This window comes from Lepidochelys olivacea (genome assembly GCF_965140295.1).
Source record: "Lepidochelys olivacea isolate rLepOli2 genome assembly, chromosome: 5".
Classification (NCBI taxonomy): domain Eukaryota; kingdom Metazoa; phylum Chordata; order Testudines; family Cheloniidae; genus Lepidochelys; species Lepidochelys olivacea.
Window position 1 is genome coordinate 129682038 of NC_140415.1, and position 24467 is coordinate 129706504.

A 24467-nucleotide genomic window follows, 5' to 3' on the forward strand; every position below is an offset into this window, starting at 1 on the left:
ACTGGTGTGTAGTTCCCTGGTTCTTCCCTTTTTTAAAGATGGGCACTATATTTGCCTTTTTCCAATCGTCTGGGGACCTCCCCCAGTCACCATGAGTTTTCAAAGATAATGGCCAATGGCTCTGCAATCACGTCAGCCAACTCCCTCAGCACCCTCGGATGCATTCCATCCAGCCTTATGGACTTGTGCATGTCCAGTTTTTCTATATAGTCCTTAACCTGTTCTTTCACCACTGAGTGCTGCATACCTGCTCCCCATACTGTGCTTCCCAGTGCAGCAGTCTGGAAACTGACCTTGTCTGTGAAGATTGAGGCAACAAAAGCATTGAGTACTTCAGCTTTTTTCACATCATCTGTCACTAGATTGCCTCCCCCATTTAATAAAGGTCCCACACTTTCCCTGACCTTATTGTTGCTAACATACCTGTAGAAACCCTTCTTGTTACCCTTCACATCTCTTGCTAGCTGCAACTCCAATTGTGTTTTGGCCTTCCTGATTACACCCCTGCATGCTTGAGCAATAATTTTATACGCCTCCCTAGTCATCTGTCCAAGTTTCCTCTTCCTATAAGCTTCCTTTTTGTGTTTAAGCTCACCGAAGATGTCTATGTTAAGCCAAGCTGGTCACCTGCCATACTTGCTATTCTTTCTGTACATCGGGATGGTTTGTTCCTGCACCCTCAATAGGCTTCTTTAAAATACAGCCAGCTCTCCTGGACTGCTTTCCTTCTCATATTAGCCTCCCAGGGGATCCTGCCCATCAGTTTCCTGAGGGAGTCAAAGTCTGCTTTTCTGAAGTGCAGGGTCCGTATTCTGCTGCTCTCCTTTCTTCCTTGTGTCAGGATCCTGAACTCGACCATCTCATGGTCACTGCTGCCCAGAATTGGCTTGACCCCAGGTACAAGCAACAGCTTGAGTTAGCACAACTAGTGAGCTGCTAATCCTATCACTCTGTGCAGCTCAAGTGTTGTTCTGCCCTCCCTGAGCTAGGTTAATTTAAGGAGTTAACTGAAGTGTAGATAACCAGAGTTAATTCTGTAATGACGACCTAGCCTGAGACAGAACTGATGGGAGTGAAAAGGTGAAAATTCCTCAGGTCAGCTCTGCAGTGATGTATATGAAACACTTGACAATAGCTAGGCAACTGGTGTGCTGCAATGGTTTAGTATTTTAAGGAGCAGTCAGTTCACTGTTTGTCCTTCCTTGTTTGTGTGTACCACCCCCTGATAGCTCCAACAATAGACCAAGATTTTCAGAGTAATTTTTGGTGACTCCATTTGTAGGTGCTCTACTTGAGACACCTTACAGGCTTGTGTTTCAGAGAGTGAGCACCTGCTGTCTAAAACAGGTCCCTTTAAAGTGTCTCAGGCAGAGCACCCAAAAATTGGGGCATCAAAAGTCACTAGTAATTCCTGAAAATCTTATCTCTAAGCTCTTTGGGGCAGGGACTCACTCTTATTCCATGTGCAAAGCACCTAGCATAATGGGGCCTTCATCCCTGGTTGGGGCCTGCATGTGTTACTGCAATACACGTAATGAAATTAGCCAAAGTACAGTCACCGTTTCAAAGAGGACTGAGCTTCTTCAGTCACCTTAATTATCTTTAATGCTATGCTTTCCAAATAGTATTTGTCTGTATAAACAATTGCTGAAATTGCTATAGGGGTATTGTAGGATTGCAAGTAGGAAGGAAGATGGTGGTCTCGGTCTGCATGGTCAGAATGGGAGGGGAGATGGTCTACCAGACACCTTTTCAGATGTGGCCTAAGCATCAACAAGTTTAAGAACCTCTGAGGCAGGGCACTGCTTTTAGTCCCTGTCAGAGTCATAGGTCCGATGCTCTGGAACTGCTCTGTATGAAGCCAGTCAGGACTCTGGGGGAGCCTCCTCTCTCTGAGCATACTGTCACCAGGGCAAGAAGCTTACACAGCTTCAAACTTCCTGGGTCTGACCTCAGAGCATTCATCATCCCCTTCCACACTGTGCGCTTCCCGCAGTGAGTCCACCCGGGCGGGGCTCCTGGGAAAGCCAGAGGGCTCTGCACCCCAACTCCACAGTCAGCAGTGACTCTCAACCAGCATAAAACGGAAGGTTTATTAGTCGACAGGAACACAGCGTAGAACAGAACTTGTTAGCCCAGAAATCAGTAACTTTCAGCCAAGTCCATGTTGGAGGAATCCCGGGCCAGACACCCAGGACTCCCCGTTCCAGTCCCCCTCAAGCAGACTGCTCAGCTTCCATTGACCTGACCTTAGATACCCCCCGCTGCTCCTTCTCCTGGTCTTTGTTTTGCTTCCCAGGCAAAGTGTCACCTGGTCGCATCCTCCTCCTGGGTCTCAGGTTACAGGGTCTCAGCCACACACCCTTATCCCATCGCCTAGGCATTGGTGCAGCACACAGGGAAACTGAGGCACACACAGTATTCATAAAACTCACATAGGCTCAACAGTAAGGCTCACATACAACATAACAAGGGAAAATCCCCACTTTGTCACAGTCCCATTGTTGAGGGATTGCTGATACTCAGCCAGTTGTCTTTCCCAGTGACCCCAGAATGACCTAGTATATTGTGACCTTTTAATTATCTCATTTCTCACTCTGCCAGTGACTCAAATACAATATTGGTAAGGGGCATCACTTACCATCTGTAGGTTATTAGAAAAAGAATAAAAGTGTTTATAATTTTAAAAGGTTTTTTTCCCCCTCCCAAATACAGAATATTGTTCTATAAAATTCATCATTAAAGCAAAATACAGTGTTTGGACACTATACTGATCAAAGAGAAAAGTCTATTTTCCCCTCATGCTTACATGACAAAAAAATCTGCATGCTGCCTCTTTACAATCTCCAAATGTTTCACTTTATATCATTTGTGCCCATTTTAGAGGAAAGCATCCACTGGAGGGGGGCATGGTCGGTCACAAGAGTAAACCGTCATCCCAGAAGGTAATAATGTAGTGTTTCCATGGCCCATTTCACAGCTAGGCACTCTCTTTTGCTTCAAAAAAAAATTACTCTCCTGTAGCCATCTAGCCCGACTCTGTCCTCTAAAATGGGGCAGGCTGTGGGGTGGACAACCCGGGGGGGAGGGGCATGTGCACCCACGTGTGAAAGGACCCCTGTAAGGTGGTAGTGTCTGCAGCAGCATTGGCTGGGGCTGGGGTCCCTTACTCTCTCCCCCAATCAAAGGGTCAAAACAAAGGGAGCTGGACGGGGACACCAAGCAGATAGCCTCGGACAGCGCCCACCGCTCCTCAAAAGCATCAAGGGAGTTGGTGGATGCCGCCCAGAGGAACTCTGCCCGGATACATGAACGGACCAAGGATCGGAAAACGGCCCCACAGTCACAGGAAACTCCATTGGCCAACCTCCTCTTTCTGGTTTTATAGATGGCCGTTTTAGCCAGGGCCAGGAGGAGGTTAACTAGGAGATCCCGCCACTTTGTGAGGCCACGGATGGGGAGTGCATAAATAAAAAGGTGAGGGGAAAAATGCAACCTAAAATGTAATAAAAGATTTGTGAGGAGCTGGAACAGGGGCTGCAGCCTGGCGCACTCCAAATATACGTGCGCCAGGGTTTCCCTCACACCGCAAAAGGGACAGGTGTCTGGGATGGGGTTGAACCACGCCAAGTATGTGCCCGTGCTCACAGCTCTGTGAAGGAGCCGCCAACTGATGTCCCCGACGGGCCTCGGAACCAAGGTGGAATATAGGCTGGCCCACTGGGGCTGCTCACTCTCCAAAGGTGACAGAAGGTCTCGCCACTTTGTGTCGGGGTGGGACACTAGGGTGAGGGCGTGTAAATGTTTCCTTGGTGCGTTTTGGAAGCGTACTGGCTGCAGTTCATGCAGCCGGCTTGCCGTAAAGTGGTGAGGGGGTCGATTGGGTCTACGGGGCAGGGGTCCAATTAAAAGGTCCGGCAGGCCTGGGGTAGAGGGTGGGCGGGGCGTGCCCTCGAGCAGGACCCGATCGAGGTAAGCTTGAGCAGCGGGCGGCAAAGTGGCCTTCACCTCCTGAAGTATGCGCCGGGGGGTATGAGGTCTGGAGAGCCCCTTGCACCGGGCGAGCGTCAGAGGATCCAGCCAGTCTCCCTGGTCGTAGTCCAGGAGGTCTCCAACTCTTGTGACTTCTGCCAGGATCAAGCTCTGGCGCACCGAGTGGGACTCCGCCACCTGCACATGGAGTTGGGTGTTGTGTAGCAGGGGCTCCGCAAGGAGATCTACCCCCTCGGTGGCTGCCACGGACCTGATCGTTAAAAACAGTTTCCAAGTCCGGAGGAGGTCCTGGTAGAAGACCGGTAGCCCGGAGAGTTCTTGCGGAAGACCTCCCGGATGGAGATAAAAGAGCTGCTGGTCATATCGGAGCCCTCGGATGTGGCGCAGGATGGCGTGCGCCAGTATGCTCCACGCTGAACTGCCTGCACTATAGAGGAGCCTCTGTAGGGCCTGGAGGCGGAAGACGCAGACCTGAGTGTGCAGACACTTCAGACCCTGTCCTCTTTCCTTCAGGGGTAGATGAAGAACCCCTACAGGGGCCCAGTGCATTCCTGACCAAAAGAACCCCAGAATCGATGTCTGGAGGTTGGTCAGGGAACCCGGGGCCGGGACCAGGGTGTTGAGCCGGTACCAGAGCTTGGACAGGACTAGCTGATTAAGCACCAGCGCTCTCCCACGGAGGGAGAGACATCGGACTAGTCCCGTCCATTTCCAGAGCCGCTCTATCACCCCGCTCTCTAAATTTTCCCAGTTCTCCGGTGGAGAGGGATGTGTGGCAGAAAGGTAAACGCCGAGGTAGAGCAGCGGACCTGTGCTCCACCGGATGGTCTGAAGCGCGGGTGGGAGGGAGGGAGCTCGCCCGCCGCCCGTCTCCTACTGCCAAGCCAGAGCTCTTGACCCAGTTGACCCGGGCAGAAGAGGCTGCCGAATAGATAGCCTGGCAAGCCTCCACCCACTCCAAGTTGCCCGAGTCCTGGACCACGAGGAGCACGTCATCGGCGTACGTCGACAGGACCAGCCGCAGCTCCGGCTCCCACAGCATCAACCCTGTCAACCTCCTGCAGAGGAGGCAGAGGAAGGGCTTGATCACCAGAGCGTACAGCTGGCCCGAGAGGGGGCACCCCTGCCATACTCCTCACCCGAAGCTGACCGGTTCAGTCAGGGTCCAGTTGAGCTTAACCAGACACTCTGTGGAGGCGTACAGCACCCAGAGAAAACCCACAAACTGGGGTCCGAAGCCAAACGTTTGCAGAGTGTTCAGGAGGTACCCATGGTCCACCCTGTCGAACGCCTTCTCCTGATCTAGGGACAGGAGGGCGAACGACAGACCGTCTCTACTCCCGAGTTCCAAAAGGTCACGAACCAGAAATAGGTTATCAAAGATACTGCGGTCCGGGACGGTGTAGGTCTGGTCTGGGTGGATCACTGCTCCCTACAGTCTACTTTCTCTCTTGGCTCCTCTCCTCCTGCATAAAGAGAGGGGAACATGAGGCCCCCAGAGTTTTTGGTGTTGCTGTCTGTCTTGTTTCATTCCATAGCAATGTAGAATGCATTTTAGGATACCTAATATACTGAAAGAACAAAGTCTACTGCTAGCTAGAAAACATTCTTTCATCTCTTCAGATTAGAGGCAAATAATTCATTGAGTGAATTTCACCTTCACATATTGATGTCAGATAACAACATTTTCAAATTTGGTCATATCTTTATTAACTTCTTAGCAATTATCTCTTGTCCGCCAGCTCACCCTGGCTGATTGACTTATGTAACTGACAAAGGTTCTGATCCTACAAGTAAGTACACTAGCATGGAGTCTGAATAAGACTCTGAACAGGTGCAGAAGTCCATGCCAGTGCACTTCCTTGTAGAAAATAGCAAATTGTAAGTTTTACAACTGACTAGCAAAGGAAAATAATTAGCCTTTGATCAATAGTCAGTCACACTTACTTGATTTTCATGAGTATTTGCATTGTTAAGGCGTTAGGACAAGATCATTCATGGAAAGCAAATACGAAAAGATCAAAATACACTAGCACTGAAATTCACTTTCCTGTTGCAGCTACAGAATGTGAACACTCAACCACAGAACTATTGTTCACTGAACTGAAATGTACTTGTACTTCATATGCACCAACATAACAAGCCTGTGAGTGTGGACATAAAAATTATACACCAAAGCTTCACTATATTTATGTGGCTCACAAATTCTTCGTGCTCTTCCTTTTTGTTTTGGTCTGTTCTTAATTTGAACTTGAGTGTGGGAGTAGTGGTGAGTAAAGGCCCAGATTTTTAAAGATATTTAGATGCTTAAAGATGCAGATAGGTTCCTAATGGTATTTTTCAGAAGCATCAATAGACTTTGGGTGCCTAGATGCTTTAGAGAAACCCCACTGCTCATCTATCTTCATGTTTAGGCACCTAAAAACCTTTAAAAATCTGGCCCTATGTTTCTAGTAATTAAAGTAAAGCCAGAAGTTAACATTAAAACGTCAAGTTGAGATTTTTCAGCATAAATACATACTTCTTTGTTTGCATAGTACTCTGTCCAAATGCCTCCTGACTTTAAGTCCTTGGTGCAGGTTGCGCTCACCCTCTGAATCTTAAGTCACTGCTTTATTATTACAGAAAAAAATACCGTTGCTGTGCATAATTGTTAGCTTTGCTCCAAATATTAGGAGCACGTAAACCCTCTGGTTGAAATTAATTTCCTTAAATTCCTGCCCTGTTTGCAGATGAAGACAGGAAGAAAAGAATTTTATCTTATGAATATTAAGCGCTGCATACCTCAACACCTGGTTACAGTCACATCACAGTCTGTTTATCTTCTCTACAAATTCCACATTTGCTTGCCTTAGAGGAGCTCTGAAAAGAGAGGAATTGTTTTTCACATTAAATGGAAGTTTGAAAATAAAATTTTCAACAAACTTAATTGGATCAGGTCTCTACTGACACAAACTACAGATTTTTGGATCTAATCTGTCCTTCCATATGCTCAATGCACTGCTCTAAGAAATTACATATTTATAAACAATCTAGTGTAGTATTTTTCTTTAATGTTTTCTTCTAGTTCTGATCTAGTTACAGCTCACCTTTTTGTCCAGGTTATATGTACAGTGATAATGCCTAGAAGTTAATCTCCAGTCAGCATTGGGTATCCTAGAGTACGAGGCACTGTACAAAGTAAAATATAGTCCTTGTCCCAAAGCTTAGCTACCATTTGATTCAATACCTTTTTCAGTGATTGTGGAGTTTTTCCCTGAAACTAAGTTTTCAGACCATTTTAGAGAAGGCTATTTCCCCTCCTGGTGACTCATTATAACTTGTGGGGCCTGGGGTACTGGGAGATAGCAGGGATGTTTCTGCTGTTGTGGACTGGAGCGGGAGGAGAAAGTAAAGGCATAGATCCATTTCTGTATATTTAGTGCCAAACTTGCATCTAGGCAGGTACTTAAAAACTAGAACTCTCATTTCCATTGGGAAGGAAATTCTGTTTATGCATCTCCTTCTTTATGGTGCCTACCTGATGCTCTTAGTACATGGCATACTTCTGGAGATCATGTTTGTATTATGTTTTAAAAATATTTATTACAGGTAACAACTAAATAATATATTACTTTTTGTCTAGATAAAAAGTGTGATCAGATCAGCGATGCTGTCATTGATGCTCATATCAGAGTTGATCCAGATGCTAAGGTTGCTTGTGGTAAGTACTCTTTTCTGATTAAGAAAAAATAAATTTAAAAAAGTAAAATAAATAATTCTCTGCATTTGTATAGCTTTGCATTCAATGATTTGTTTAATAGATGGCCAAAAAGCCACGAGTCCACAATCAAGAAAGAAGACAACTTTGGCTAAAAGCCCAAACTGGTTCAGTGTAAAGTGAAAGCAGTAGTTTGGGGGTGGGGTGGGGAAAGGAATATATACCAAATGGAGAAAGGGGAAATAGCACTGGATATAAAATAGAAGTTCAGAAGTGTAGAAATTTGATAAAGGAAGCTAAAGACACCAGAGAAAAATCCAATGCTGGCGGGACTAAGGACAATAAAGAGTTGAAGTATATCAGGTTTGGGGGAAAGGTAGACGTGTTCAATAAATATTTCTGTTCTGTTTTTGGAAAGAACCATGATGATATACTTGTATCACATGAGGATGATGAAGTATTTTCCAGTCTATTAGTAACTGAGGATGACATTAGACAACATCTGCTAGGGATAAATATTTTTAAATCATCAGGCCGAGATAACTGGCACCTACAAGTCCTAAAAGATTTGGATTAGGAGATCCCTGGCTTGATGATGTTAATTTTTAATAAATATTGGAATACCAAGGAAATTCCAGAAGACTGGAAGAATACTAATGTGCCAGTATTCAAAAAGGGCAAGCAGGATGTTCCAAGGTGTCCCAGGCACCCTAACATCAATCCTGGGGAAGATAATGGAAAACCTGATACAGGAATCAGTGAAGAATTAAAGGATAGCAGTATAATTAGTTGCTAGTCAATGTGATTTTAAGGAAAATAAGTCTTGTCAAACAAACCCGGTTTTATTCTTTGAGATTAAAAGTTTGGTTGATAAAGTAACTTTGTGGATGTAATAAATGTAGTGGGGTTTTTTTGATCAGACATTTGACTTAGTGATCCATAATATTCTGATTCAATGTTAGCATTATACAGTATCAATAGAGCATACATTATATGGATTAAAAAGTGGCTAACTGACAGATCTCAAAGTAGTTGTCAAAGAGGAGTCTGTAAATGGGGGTGTTTCTTGTGGGGTTCTGCATCTGTTCTAGACCTGAGGCTATTCAAACTTCAAATCAGTGATCTAGAAATAAGTATAAAATCACTGCTGATAAAATTTGTAGGTAACACAAAGAGTGACCAAGTGGTAAATAATGAGGAGGCCATGGTAGTCATATAGAGTGATCTGGATCACTTGGTAAACTGGGCCCACTCAAACATAATTTGTTTTAATACAGACAAATGCCAGGATATATATTGAGGAAGAAGGAATGCAGGCCATACCTATAGAAGGGGGACTGTATCCCGGACCTCAGTGACTTTGAAAAGAATGCAGGGGTCATAGTGGACAAGCAACTCAACAGGAGCTCTGAATGTGATGCTGTGACAAGAGGGGCTAATGCAGTGGTACAAACAGCAGAGTACTCAGTTGGGAGTTGATTTTACCTCTGTATACAGCATTTTTTCTGGGTTCAAGTGCAGCAAAAGCTCACTTGAATAAAAATCATTTTAGGGCATCCATTTAATCAGAAATCAGAGATGAGAATCACTGGAGTGTGCTGCTAATCTATAAACCTCTAGACAGCTAAGGCTTCCCAGAGAATCCAAGAGATACTGTCTGACACTGAAGTTCACAAGACTCTCGTTGAGAGTGTGAAACATCTGTGTAGACAACACCTCTGATACACTGTGCAAAACCTCTGATGTTTTGGGATTCATCCAGGCCTCTAAGGGGTTTGGTAACTATCTGCCTTTTGTCTGGGAGTCGCCCACTGCTAGTTCTACAGTGGCAACAAAGGAGGTGACCCACACCCAAACAGGCATTATGTGACCATCACGAGTCATTGACCAGCAGGGGAATTGTAAAGAAGAGATTTACAATTCTGTAAGAGACAGTTGCACAGGCACCACGGGATTGCTCAACTCTGACTCAGCAAGGCCCATCAGGACATGTCTGGGCCAATATTTTTCCTGGACAGGAATTGAGAGTATAAAATAAGGAACAGTGGCATCATGAGACTACTTCTCTTCTCCCCCACCTACACTGAAGGCAACAATAATGATGGGAAAACAAAGACTTCAAACTGAGGAGATTGGTCCCAGGCTGAGAAGGAAATTCAGCTGGTGTATTAAGATATGTAACCTACTTGTGACATTCAGTGGGTTGGGAAAAGCTGTTTGATTCAAATCTTCCTTAGTCTAATAGAGCTTCAGATTTAGACTGTGCTTTTACTTTTTATTTCTTAGGTAACTGTCTTTGACGTTTACGCCTACCACTTATACTCACTTAAAATCTGTCTTTCTGTAGTTAATAAGCTTATTTTAATGTTTTATCTTTACCAGTGAGTTTGTCTAAAGTTCATGGGGAATCTGTTCCGATTACAGAGGCTGGTGCTTGTCCACTATTCTTTGAAAAAGCGGCAAATAAATTAATGAACCTTCATTGTTCAAGAGAAGGTCTTGAGCAGTGTAAAACTGTACATTTCTGGGGTGCAAGGCTTGGGGGATTTGCTGGTGTTTCTCTACGTATGGTTCATGTGTGGCTTAGAGATAGCACTCATGTAATTTAGCTGGGCATTTCCCTGCATGCTTTTAGCTAAGTGACCACAGCACCTGGAGAGGTTTGCTGCTTGTCACTAACAAAGCATTGAAAGAGACAGCCCAGGCTGGAGAGTTAAGGGCACAGCACTCCCACAGTTTCAGGTTGTACCCCAGGGATCCCATCACAGCTTCACCCTGGTTTTGCCCAACCTGATTACTCCTTGCAGACTGACCATAGTATCTTTCCAGCCCTGAATTCACCCCAAAATTGTCCTACTGCAGAGGCCCTCATAGAGAAAGTGTTTGCTGCCTTTACAGAGACAGTAAAACACTCCAACTTGCTAGCTTCCTAGAAGCACACACTTTACTGAACTTACACAGCACTGATGATTTATAATGAAAGCAAAGCAAATTTATTAACAAAACAGCATTGATTAAGTGATACCAAATAAACAAGATAAAGGTAGAGCTGGTTACAAGCAAATAAAAGTGAAAATATGAATCTAAAAGTCTAAAACTTAATCTAGCAAGATACAGTCTTTGTTCAAGGCAGTTTCTCTCATCCACAGTTGGCTTTCCAGCTTTTGCTGGCCAGGACTCATCACAGAGATCAAATCATGTGGTTTCTTTGTCTTCTAAGGTAAAGGATAAAGATGGAATCTCTCTCTGTTCCTTATCTCTGAACTGATGTCTCAGAAAGGCCTCCTGGGGATTCAGTCTCCTGTGTCTCTCTGGGGTCCAGGAGCCATGTTAATTCTCTGTCTCTCCAGTTCAGGATCAGAATAAACCCCATTGGTTTAGCTTGATGGCTCTGTGTATTGATAATATGGAAATTAAGGTAAACCCACATTCCTTTGTCGAGGACAGACCTGGGCTAGGCTGCTGGCTGTAAACATGTTCTAGTTATATCATACTGAGGGAATTCATAATTTCACATATAACATTAACAGATGCATTTTGCAATGATATTAATAATCAGCAGCATACTAGCTTTCATATGATACCTCACAAGGCTTATTTTGTACACATATTATTGCAGTAGTGCAAAGGGTGTGAGTACAATGGTGCTTCAGACATTTATGATAGCAGGTTGTGACCCGCCCTTGGATTTAGCATAGGTGGTGTCCAGCCCCACACCCAACAATCACTAATGGTCTGTGGGCAGAGGTATTGTTTGGGCTCAATGATTTTGGTTGGTTGGTTTTTTGTTTTGAGGGCGAGGAGCAGCTGCTGGCTTTCATTTGATTGTGTTTTAACTTTAGACAAAGGTACGTGCAGCTCAGGACAGCCACTTTGTTGTATGTACTGTAAATTGAGAGACTGTACTGTAGTAGCACCGGGGGAGGGGAGGGAGGGGGTCTTACTTAAAATCTGAGCTTGCTGGGCTTGGCACTGTAGACACTAAGGTCCAGATTTTTAAAGGTATTTAGGTGTTGCTGCAATCAGCGCTACAATATCTAACTTATTTAGGACCCTAAATCCTCTTTTCAAAAGGGATTTAAACACTTGGGAGCCTAATTCCCATAGACTGTCAATGGCATTTTGGCTCCTAAGTGTCTAGGCGTTGCAACATTCTGCATAGCAATAGCTAAATACTATTAGAAATCTGGGCCTAAGACTATTCCTGCCCCCAAAGTTTACTGTCTAAACCAAGATAAGAGGCATCAAGTGGGAGCAACAGGCAATTGGAAGGGAATAGTTACAGGATCACAGGGTCACACTTCAAAGTGCTATAAATTGCCTCCTTGGTCAGCTGGACAGCCAGACGTCATGGCAACTGGCACTTGGTGGAGTACAGAGCCATTCTGATGATGCTCGCTGTTTACTGAGAACTCTCACCATGTCCAGGGCCAGGAGGAGTTGCTTTGCACCACCAGGGGATTCAGTTTCACTAAGGGAATCTCAGGTGTCCAGAACAGTATAAAGCAACTGGAGTAGACAGGAGGATCCATCCCACACTGTTGCAAAGGACAAGAGTCTGTGATTGGTAGCAAGACATGTTTAAAAATTAGGCCAAGCTTAAGACTTATTTACTGAAGCAATTCCACAACATGTTCTGTCCAATCAGCCTCAAACTGTACTACACAGTTGCTTCTAGGACCAAATACTCTTTCAAAAGCCTATACACATAGCGAGAACTTTCATTTTACTGTAGTATTATTTCAACTCTTTACAGAATGTGTGTCCAAAACAGGGATAATCTTGCTCTGTGGAGAGATCACTTCCAAAGCTGTAGTGGATTACCAGCAAATTGTGCGAGAGACCCTTAAGAGGATAGGCTATGATGACTCTTCAAAAGGTGAGTTATGTACTATTACGTGCTGTCAAATTACTCTGTAACAGTCCTCAGTGAAATAACATCATGGATGACTCTGATCCTGCAGGAGGAAAAAAGATAATATAAATATGGATGTGTATTGGATGTGGCCTTGAGTCAACATGTCACTCAGAAATTGACTGTTAGAAGTGCTGAACCCCCACCATTCCCACTGAAGTAGTGGAATTGGAGCATGCATAAATGACAGGATGGTTAGGCATGGTATATGACTTGTCTGCAGCCAGATGGCCTATTATAAAAACAGAAGGACTGGTCTTCCTTGTATTTAGGTTTGAGTAAACTTTGAGACTTGAAGTTCATACACAAGGGAATTCTTCAGTATTCCTACTAATGTAGTTGCTACAGTGGGTTCCTGCAGCAGTGACTCCCCTACATGACTATTCTACGTCAGCATTTCCCTGTATTCATCTCAAATATACTTCTGTCTAGTTTCATCAAGTGCCCTTTACAGGAGACAATGAAAAAAAGCCCTGCTTCCTTTCACCACACTCTTCAAACTTTCCTAATTAAATGACTTTAGGCATTGGCATTTGTCCACCAATAACAGAATATGGACAATGTCTCTGATTGCGTGACCTATGGGATAGAATCTGACACCTCATAAAAAGCATGAGCTTCTGCTAATTTGCCTAAAAGCCCAGAATAGCTTGGGGACTGTAATGTGCAAATGTTTATACATGGCCTACCCACTGGAGGGAGACGAAGCCAAGCTTCTGGCATAAGATTAATTCCTACACTTTGTAACCCAAATACCTCAAATCTTCAGCCAACCTTTTTTGAACTATCCGTGAAGTAAAGCTTTTATAGCTGACTTATTTCTGAAAACAAACAAAAGAAGAATATTGTGGTATCATTCACTTCCACTTCTCTTCACCAGGATTAGACTATAAGACTTGTACAGTGCTGGTAGCTCTAGAACAACAGTGTAAAGAAATCAAACATGCTGTCTCCCATGGCAAGAGTGAAGATGACATTGGAGCTGGGGACCAGGTAAAGTGTCTTTATTTTAAGCAGTTAAAGCCCAGTCCAATATACATTGCAAACTCAGTTAATTTGCATTGGAGCATATCCTTTGTTTAAAAAAAAAAAGACTATGCAGAATACATGGTAGACAATTAAAGCATGTGGGTTTGAACTAAATATTGTGTACATGATTAATAACAAGGCCAAGAAAACCTGGCACGCATTGGTTTCAATAAGTGCTGCCTGCACATATCCAACGGCTCTAAAGGCTAAAGCTACAACTAAACTTTTTGTTATGGCAGATGTCATCAGGTGGCACTGTGTTAGTCTTTCAAGTTCTTAAAAAGACATGCTATGGTGTTTTGGGTTATGGATGGTTGTGTGTACAGGTAGTTTTGAGGAGGGCGGGTGGAGCTGTGCAAGCAACAGCAGTTAGCTCTTTGTTTTGGTCTCTGATTAGAGTGGGTTATTGATGAGATGGAATTATTTCTTGGGAACCAGGCAATGCTGTTGATCTGAGATTCTTCGAAGAAGGGATTACACTGGTCGGCTGTTTGATTTCAAGACTGGTGTATGTGTAAAGAAGCAAGTGACACTACACCCAGACTTCATGTCACAGATGCCTCTTCCCATGAACAGAAAATGGAAATAAGTGCCTTGGAATTATGTTTTATTTTTTATTGCCTCAATGCAGGGATTGATGTTTGATTATGCCACTGATGAAACTGAGGAATGCATGCCTCTAACAATCCTACTTGCACACAAACTTAATGCAAAGATAAAAGCCCTGGAGAGGAATGGAACATGGCCCTGGGTTAGACCAGATGGGAAAACACAGGTTAGTAAATAACATGGATTATAAATCAGATTTGAAAAGGGCTGGGCCCTTTAACTTGCACGATTGAATTTAGACCCGATTCATGTTCTTCAAGAAATGAAGGGACAGCTGGTGTGGCAGTGGCATGAATTCTATGTGCTTGAATGGAGTAGATTAGACAGGCCAGGAGATGGCATTTTCATATCCACTGCACTTATGGCCTGGTCCACGCTGTCCTGTCAGTGCCTCAGTCATGACTCTTGGGACCAACACAAGGAGTGAGAGGAACATATCTGTCTCCCTGGACACTAACATGATCAGTTGGTACCAGCTAGGATGGTGCTTTTTGTGATGTGGACACATTTTGTGAGGCAACTGGACTGGGACAACCCACTCACTTCTCTCAGGCCCCCAGATCTTTTAGTCAGTGCTGCCACAGGCTACATTTGAAGCAATGACCTAGAAGTAACAGGCTGCATATCTGGTTAATCATCTCCTTAGCCTTCAGTACTGTCATGAGTGGGTTTGCTGACTGAATGGTTAGAGTTACATTTTCTCCCTAGTAAGACAGTTAATGTACATATGTTCTCAGAAGGCAGAGGAGAACTGAATGAGGAGTGGGAATTGGAAATGTGGGGAATTGTTGGAGGAGAGGGCGGTTTATGTTTAACTTCACTGGTTCAGTGGTGGTGAGTTAAGTTGCATTGTACTACTGCACTTTGGGATATTACTGGGGATGTATTTTTGTCAAGTGCTAAGAAAATCATATGGTTCCATGACCTTTTTAGCACTTGAATCAATCCAAAAACTGTTTTGGGAGGTTTCTTTCATGTTATGAGAAAGTGTTGGCATGTAGGCACTCATATACATACAAACAGCAGGTAAAGGAAGGATACAGGTAATAAATGACAAAGGAATTTTGGTAAGAGACTGGTCTTTATTTTCTGAGCAATCACATGACTTAGGTCAGGGTTTCACTAATGTCTTATTTCGGGCTGTCAAGCGATTAAAAAAATTAATTGTGATTAATTGTGCAAATAATCACACTGTTAAACAATAATAGAATACCATTTATTTAAATATTTTTGGATCTTTTCTACATTTTCAAATATATTGATTTCAACTACAACACAGAATACAAAGTGTACAGCGCTCACTTTATATTTTTTATAACAAATATTTGTGCTGTAAAAAACAAAAGTAATAGTATTTTTTCAATTCACCTTATATAAGCAGTGTAATGCAGTCTCTTTATCATGAGAATTGAACTTACAAATGTAGAATTATGTACAAAAAAACCTGCATTCAAAAATAAAACAGTGTGTAAAACTTTAGAGCCTACAAGTCCACTCATTCCTACTGCTTGTTCAGCCAGTCACTCAGACAAACTAGTTTGTTTACATTTGCAGGAGATAATGCTGCCTGCTTCTTGTTTACAATGTCACTTGAAAGTGAGAATAGGCATTCTCATGGCACTGTTGTAGCCAGCATTGCAAGATATTTACTTGCCAGATGCACTAAAGATTCATATGACCCTTCATCTTCAACCACCATTCCAGAGGACATGCGTCAATGTTGATGATGGGTTCTGCTCGATAATGATCCAAAGCAGTGTAGACCGATGCATGTTCACTTTCATCATCTGAGTCAGATGCCACCAGCAGAAGGTTGATTTTCTTTTTTGGTGGTTTGGGTTCTGTAGTTTCTGCATCGGAGTGTTGCTCTTTTAAGACTTCTGAAAGCATTCTCCACACCTTGTCCCTCTCAGATCTTGGACGACGCTTCAGATTATTAAATTGGATTGCGTGCCTTCGCTATATTTAGAAATCTCACATTGGTACCTTCTTTGTGTTTTATCAAATCTGTGGTTGTGGCGGTTCAATGACAAGACAGAACACAGCTTTTAGCAAGCAAACGGCTGGTCTGCTAACAGGCTTCTGCCTGTCAGCTTTCCACCTTCCCCTTTATTCTTTCTCTCCCCCCGCGCATTACATTCTCCAACAGATAAAAGGAATACACTGGCTTTGTTTAACATTCTTATTTACCAATTTCTATCTACCGCATTCCTTGCTCTCGGGCCTTGAGCCCAGTCCTGGGAGGCTTCCCACAGTTCATATCATCTGGGTGAGATTCCAAGGTTGATGCCCTTGAAAGGAGCTGTGTGTGCACAGGTCCAGCACAACACTCCGGGTGTGCCCTGAATGTTGCCAAGCGCATAAACCTTGTATGAATCCTACATCCCCTCCTTTTTTGTTTATTTGTGCTCGGCCATCTCATGGTAGCCATCAGTTTGCTTTTGCAAGCCAATTAACTCCCGGACAGACGAGGTCATAACTCGTGGAGCCTGCCAGGGCGGTTCTTGACAAAGCCTTAACAAAAAGGAAATACATTGCACACAGCAACAGCAAAAAATAAGCTTAAAAAGGTAAAGTGTAATGGGCAGGGCCCCAATTAGCCATGCTAGAGTACTGGGAAAAGAGGTTTGCGTAAGCAGCGAGCATCATTTTATTCCCAATTTCCTCAGGGTGATGACATACTGGAATAAGGCACGTACCTAACAATTCTTCAGCTGCTACAAAATCAAATAAACAAAAGTGGGTAACATTTGCTATTGAAGCCAATATTTCCCATAGGTTATATATCATTCGGGCCCATAACGGAGAAAGCGCTCCCGAGCCAACCCCTACAGGAAATAGCAGGCACAAAAGGCATACAATCAATACAGAATTAGCAGTAATTTGGGCGAGAATTGCCACAAAGTCTCAGAAGTCTCTGGCTGTTGGTTTGCTGCCAGTCTTCGTTGAGCCGCGGCGACCAATGCTTTTACTGCTCCCCATGTCACGGGCTGGCTTGGGATGCTACGCCTCCTCCGTTTCCGTCCCGCTGTTGTCGACCCGGGAGGCACCGCGTTCTCCTCCAAGGTCAGCTGAAACTCCGGTATGGGGTTTGACAGCCCCTGGTGCCACGCCATGCTGTTTCAGTGCCGGTCGCACACACCGGGCCGGAACCCACAACGGTCCTGCAGGGAGAGACACAGCAGCATATCCCCGACCCCAAGTAATTAAAGGCACTGGGCCCAGCCATTGCGGATCGGGCAGCTGATGGTAATAGACACGCGGTCTTTCCAGTACCTCGGATTTGTGAAAATGCCGATCCGCGGGGGTCTGCTGATCTGCATTCAGCATTAAATTATTTAAAGTGAACAAAAGGATATGCAATTGCTGCTGAATGTCTCCTAAGGTTCGGAGACGCAGCTCCCCTTGTTTTAATTGTTTGTCGAGCAAGGTTTTTAGCGTGCAATTTGCACGTTCAACAATAGCTTGGCCTGTGGAATTATAAGGGATCCCGTGTTTGAGACAGACGTCCCATTGGGCACAAAAGATGGAGAGGGCTGTGGAGCAATAGGCTGGGGCATTATCTGTTTTTATCTGGCTCGGGTGACCCATAACAGCAAAACAGGCTAGCAAATGGTGAATAACTTTGGGAGTGGCTTCCCCACGCTGTGGGGTCGCCCAGAGGAATCCTGAATAGGTATCAATGGAAACATGTAAAAATGAATAGGGGCAGAATTGTGGCACATGAGTGACATCCATTTGCCACAGCTGATTTGCTGCGGTACCTCTAGGGTTAACAGCATAAAAAAAGGTAGGGGCAGCAGCGGCACAGTGGGGGCAGGAACGAACAATAGAACGTGCATGATCAGCAGGAATGTGAAACTGCCGGGCCAAAACAGAGGCAGACTGATGAAAAAAGGCATGGCTTTCAATGGGGTCAGAAAAAAGGGAATTTACCTGACCACGTAACACGCGATCAGCGCATGCATTGCCTTCAGTAAGTAGCCCAGGCAGAGGAGTATGACTGCGAATATGAGCAACAAAATAAGGGAAATTACAAGTGGTGATGAGATAAGGACAAAAACAGGCGAAGAAGGTCCACATCGACCTGAGGGGTAATAAGGGCAAGGGGTAAATGATCAATTACCTGATAAACATAATGCGTGTCCATGATCAAATTAAAGGGACAATCAGCAAAAAGTTAAAAGGCCAAAATAACAGCAGCTAGTTCCAAGGACTAGTAAAGCTCTCCAAGCGCTGTGCATGCAAATATTGTTGTACAAGTGAATGAAGCGCTTTCAGCTTTTCTAGGGGGAGGGGCCACTGGTCAATCCATACGGGCTCTAAGGATTGCCATACCAATGGTAATGCGGATGGCAAGGTGGGTGAGGGAGGATTTCGGGCCATTATATATTAATATCGAGGGTGGTGTCCAGCTTTACAAGTAAGTCACGGCCCCAAATATTGAGGTGGACAGGGAGTACAAAAGGGCGGATTGTAGCAAGGGCACGGCCTCCTGGTTTAGAGACCGTGACCCAAGACAAACTTTGGCACCCGGGTTTGCTACCCCCGATCCCCCACAACTCTTTAGAAGGAACTGTTGGCCAACCAACTGGCCACTCCGGATCACGAATCACTGTAACGTCAGCTCCAGTGTCCACCAGCCCTGTAAAAGGAACATTATTTAAGAGGAGTGTTAACTGAGGTTTCGAGGGGCGGACAGACATTGTTAGAGCAACAAGTGGAGAGGACGTGTTGTGAGACAGCAACTGAGACAGCGTCAATCCAAAGCCGTTCCTGCCCCGGGCTCGATCCTCTGTGGCTGGCACCTGATAGGGGACTAAAATCAATTGCGCAATTGACTGTCCATGCGGGAGCGACTGTGGAAAATGGGTCCATACCTGAACCTTAATAACGCCGGTGTAATCGGCGTCAATGACCCCTGGGATGACAAAAAAACCCTGTTTCCCAGCATGTGAGCGAGGAAGAACCAGACCCACAAATCCAGCAGGGAGAGGTCCCGTCACCTGGGTAGGTATGGCGCAAACCTCCCCCGGCAACCGAAAGTCAGCGTCCTCCTGCATAATCAAATCAAGCCCTGCACTTCCAGCAGTCGCCACCTTCATGGAGTCTATGGGTTTTAAAGCAGAGGAACAGTTGTCTGAGTGGGAAACACCCCCGTTTGGCCCTGGGTTCGGGGGGAACCTGTCGTGCGGTTTCCCGACCCGCTACGACACTGATTAGCCCAGTGATAGCCCTTCCGACACTTGGGGCACTTCTTTGAGGGGCGGGCGGGCACCGTCGATGAGCGGCACTCCTGCTGAAAGTGACCCTCCTTACCACAGTGGTAACAACGCTTCCCCTCCTTCCCGCTTTTCTGCAGGGCGGCGGCCATAACCCCAGCTTTATGTGCTTGAGTTCCGATGTTTTGGCACGCCCGCAGCATGTCTGACAGCTCTAGAATTCCAGAGGCTTGTGCAGCCTGGACAGCACGGTGGCAATCCTCGTTCGCATTTTCAACCACCATTTTTAACAGGATCTCCTGAGCTGCCGCAGGGTTATCCACCTGTCGGAGGATAGCCTCCTGCAATCTGTTGGTAAAATCCATAAAGGACTCTGCACCCTGACAGATACTGGCAAAGCTTTTGGTAGGCTTGCCTGAATCCGGGACCTTCCGGAAAGCATGCTGGGCGCAGGTGGAAATAATGGGGAAGACGGCCTGAGGGAGTTGAGACTGCATCTGAACAGTAGCAAACTGGCCCTCCCTGGCCAATTGCTCATAAATGACACCTTGCTCTCTATACACCTGGGCTTGGCGTTCCCCCATCTGCCAAAATTCACTAAGCCAAATAACATACTGACTGGGCGTCAGCATCATGCGCAACAGCACCTTCCAATCTTCAGGGATCAGGGTGTACCCAGTACCTAGCCCTTCAAGGAGACCACTTACATACGTGCTAGTGAGGCCGAACTCGCGAATCGCTTTCTTTAAGTCTCTGATCACCGAGTAGGGCAAACTGACCCAGTTTGCAACCTGGTTGCCCTGGCCATCATCCTGCCAGGTCACCGGACAAACTGAGACCAGATCAGCCAGCTCCTCTGCTGTAATATCTGAGCGAGTCTTCACTGCGTGAACCATTTGTTGCACCAGCGAAAGCCGCTGAGCAGACGCGGATGACCCCCCGGGGGGCCCCGGAGCATGGGGCCCCACGGGGGGAGGGTGATCACACATCAGCTCCGGTGGGGAAGGCCAGGGAGGCGGTGGTAATAGAGGCACTGGGGGCGAAGCAGGGAGAGGGATGGCTGCAGGAGCGGACGGGGGTGGCGGGATCAGCAGCCCCTCTGTTGACGCTGGAGAGGGCCTTTCCGAGGTGACACGCTGTGTCGCATCACCAGGAGGGGGGATGGCTGCAGGAGCAGATGGGCGTGGCGAGATCGCCAGCCTCGCGAGGGAGGGCCTGTCCGAGGCGACACGCTGTATCGCGTCGCGGCAGAGGTGCCAGGCATGTAGAGCCTGCACGGGCGCCCGAGGCTCTTTGTGCAATGTCTGGCCCAACCGCTCCCAGTCCGCTAGCTTAAGGGTTCCAGCTTCAGGGTACCATGGGCACTGGGCACTTACCTCCTGTAGCAGGAGAGTGAGTTCTCGAGTGGGGCAGTCATGCTGAGCCTTACGCAGCAAATACTGTAGCTTACTGCGGTGTTGCACTTGCAAAGCAGAAAGGGAGCTTCCCATACTTACCACAATGAAAAATACTCACCGGGATCCGTGAAGCGGATGAGTGACGCGTCTGAAACCCTTGCCGGGCGAGGTGAGTGCTGAGGGCCCCACGTTTGGGCGCCAGTTGTGGCGGTTCAATGACAAGACAGAACACAGCTTTTAGCAAGCAAACGGCTGGTCTGCTAACAGGCTTCTGCCTGTCAGCTTTCCACCTTCCCCTTTATTCTTTCTCTCCCCCCGCACATTACATTCTCCAACAGATAAAAGGAATACACTGGCTTTGTTTAAAATTCTTATTTACCAATTTCTATCTACCACATTCCTTGCTCTCGGGCCTTGAGCCCAGTCCTGGGAGGCTTCCCACGGTTCATGTCATCTGGGCGAGATTCCAAGGTTGATGCCCTTGAAAGGAGCTGTGTGCGCACAGGTCCAGCACAACACTCCGGGTGTGCCCTGAATGTTGCCAAGCGCATAAACCTTGTATGAATCCTACATGTGGTGAAAGTGTTCTTAAAATGAACAACATGTGCTGGGTCATCCAAGACTGCTATAACATGAAATATATGGCAGAATGTGGGTAAAACAGAGCAGGAGACATACTATTCTCCCCCAAGGAGTTCATTCAAAATTTAATTAACACATAATTTTTTATGCCTGTTCAACAAATGCGGAAAGAACTAATGGAAAAAGTTGTCAAAGAAGTTATTCCAGCAAAATATCTAGATGAGAACACAATCTATCATCTCCTTCCAAGTGAACTGTGGTCCTAAGGTATGGTACTTTGAAAGATTTTTAACACAAATAGACTGAGATTATATTCTGCAATGTCCTTTCTAAATGTTCTCCTTCAAAACAATTAAATGTACTGTTTTAGTGAAATAATACAAGTCTCAACTACATTTTTAAGGAAACTTGGTAACTGCTGCTTATACTCAGTCATCAGGAGGATGTGAGGAAGCTAGCATCCAAACTGATCCCATAATTGTTTGGCCAATCAAGAATGGATATGTAGAGATTCTTGAATCTTTATCAGTGACAAAATATACTTCAATCATTACAGAAAGTTGAACATTATGTTAAACAAACTGGTTCTTAAATTACTTGCTAAAATTCTTGACTTGAAGCACTTGAGTTGATGTCACAATACCTATAATGCTTAGCACTTAGAGTAATTTGTATGGTTAATGCTATCCAGATGGCTATGCAATTTAAGATTGAGACACAATGTATTAATTCTCACCATACATCAGAACCTGGAATTTGTTCAGTGTTTCAGTTACACACACTGAGCAAGATTGTGGTTGGCCCTTACCTGGGCGTGCAGAAGGGAGAAGAAAATAAAAAACCTCTTCCCTACATTATACAAGTGGTGTAACAAATGGCCAAATTCAGGAGAGTACAGGACTGCCATAGAGATGCCATAGTCCCCAGTGATAACAATTCCCCAGACGGGCTGGGGAGTAAATAATGCCATTGTTCCTTTCCCCTTTTCTCCAGGCATCTTGCTACATAGGTGGGGACTGTGTGCACCTCTTAAATGGGGGCAAAGTGGGGGGTTGAAGTTCATGCACCCCCCTGTGCACTGGATGGCACTGTGTCTGGGAGTCAGATGACCTGTGCTGGAGTGGTGCAGCTCCCCACTGGGGAAGTGTTTACAAGGTACAATCTAGTCAATTGTGTACAGATTTCACTAGATAACTAAAGGCAAATCCTGACTAGCATTTTGCCTTATTTAGTGAAGCCGAGTTTTACCATAAACCACTCCTCTTTCCCCTTGAAAGGGTGAATAGTCCCACCAAGTGGCACTAAACATGTTCACTGGCTAGCAGCTCCAACATTATGATCTGTGCTGGATGGGGCAAATGACAAAGTAATAGGTTTTACTGTGTCTTTCAAAAACGGTCTGTGTTCATATCAATCTTTTAAAATTATTACAGTACAAACTGTGGCACATCCTACATAAAATTCCACCTTACCCAGGTAGGCTACATCAAATAACAAACTACAAAGAGACGCATAGCAACCCATTGATTGGGCTTGTTTTGTTTCTGACATAAATACAAGCAATTAATCCATAGTGGTGTTGGAATTAATTTATACACAGAGCCTTGGTTTGTCAAGTCAACGTGTAATTGTTTGCCCTACAGAGTGATGCTGGATTGACTGGCCGAAAGATCATTGTTGATACTTAAGGAGGCTGGGGAGCCCATGGAGGAGGTGCTTTCTCTGGGAAAGATCCTTCCAAAGCTGATCACTCAGCAGCATATGCAGCTTGCTGGGTTGCAAAATCCCTAGTGAAAGCTGGTCTCTGTAGAAGAGTATTGATCCAGGTAAGAAGGGAAAAATCAAGAGCAGGCATACCCTACTAAACACATTATAGGTAGATCTCTTAGCAATCTCAATACTTAAGGCTGCCTAACACTTTGAATTATGAGACCATGTTTTCAGTTGCTTATACTTTTCAGTTGCTTATACTTTTTCAAGAGTTAAACCATTTGGGTTGAAATTTTTCATGCTGGGTGTAAGTTTCAGACTGATTTTTTTATTTTTGGGGGGGGGGACAAGTTTCACCAAAAAATGTTCAGTTATTGCCAAGAATGAGGATGAAGAATAATACTGTTTTTACCCATTTTAAATGCTTAGCTTTAACGAGGAAATCTGGCATTCCCCCCCTGCCTCCCGCCCCCCCCCCCACTGTTCCTCACACATTCTTGTCAACTGCTGGAAATGGCCCACCTTGATTATCACTACAAAAGGTTTTTCCCCACCGCCCCCACTCTCCTGCTGCTCACCTTACCTGATCACTCTTGTTACAGTGTGTAAGGTAGCACCCATTGTTTCATGTTCTCTGTGTATATAAAATCTCCCCACTGTATTTTCCACTGCATGCATCCGATGAAGTGAGTTGTAGCTCACAAAAGCTTATGCTCAAATAAATTTGTTAGTCTCTAAGGTGCTACAAGTACTCCTTTTCTTTTTGTGGAAAAATCAGTCAGGTTCTTAAAAGAAGGATTTTATTTTTTTAAAAAAAAAAGAAAGGTAAAGATCATCTCTGTAAAATCAGGATGGAAAATACTTTACAGGGTATTCAGATTCAAACACAGAGGATCCCCCCTCTGGGCAAAACCTTAAAGTTACAGAAAACAGGAATAAACCTCCCTCTTAACATAGGGAAAATTCACATAAAACAAAAGATAAACTAATCCGCCTTGCCTGTCTTACCTATACTGGTTGCAATATTGGAGACTTGGATTAGGATGGGTTGGAGAAGATGGATTTCTGTCTGGCCTCTCTCAGTCCCAAGAGAGAACAACCACGTAAACAAAGATCACAAACAAAAGCCTTCCCCTCCAAGATTTGAAAGTATCTTGTCCCATTATTGGTCCTTTGGGTCAGGTGCCAGACAGGTTAGCTGAGCTTCTTAACCCTTTACAGGTAACAGGATGTTGCCCCTGGCCAGGAGGGATTTTATAGCACTGTATACAGAAAGGTGGTTACCCTTCCCTTTATATTTATGACAATTG

The 24467-nt window shown here is 45.0% G+C and overlaps 1 protein-coding gene across 3 annotated transcripts in view; it reads left to right on the forward strand.

Moving 5' to 3' along the window:
* Nucleotides 1-24467, forward strand: part of LOC311521097 (S-adenosylmethionine synthase-like) — a 57443-nt gene that overhangs the window by 20245 nt on the left and 12731 nt on the right. For 2 of the 3 annotated variants that reach the window (XR_014711786.1, XM_084629219.1), the window contains 4 exons: nt 7619-7696; nt 12450-12572; nt 13489-13601; nt 14269-14412. Coding sequence is in view for 2 of the 3 variants with exons in the window: in XM_084629219.1 (XP_084485345.1) it covers nt 7619-7696; nt 12450-12572; nt 13489-13601; nt 14269-14412 (458 nt within the window). In the remaining variant the exon portion in view is untranslated. Of the gene's footprint in view, nt 1-7618; nt 7697-12449; nt 12573-13488; nt 13602-14268; nt 14413-23090; nt 23226-24467 lie in introns of those variants that run through there. The other variant, XM_084629220.1, reaches the window with a different exon arrangement.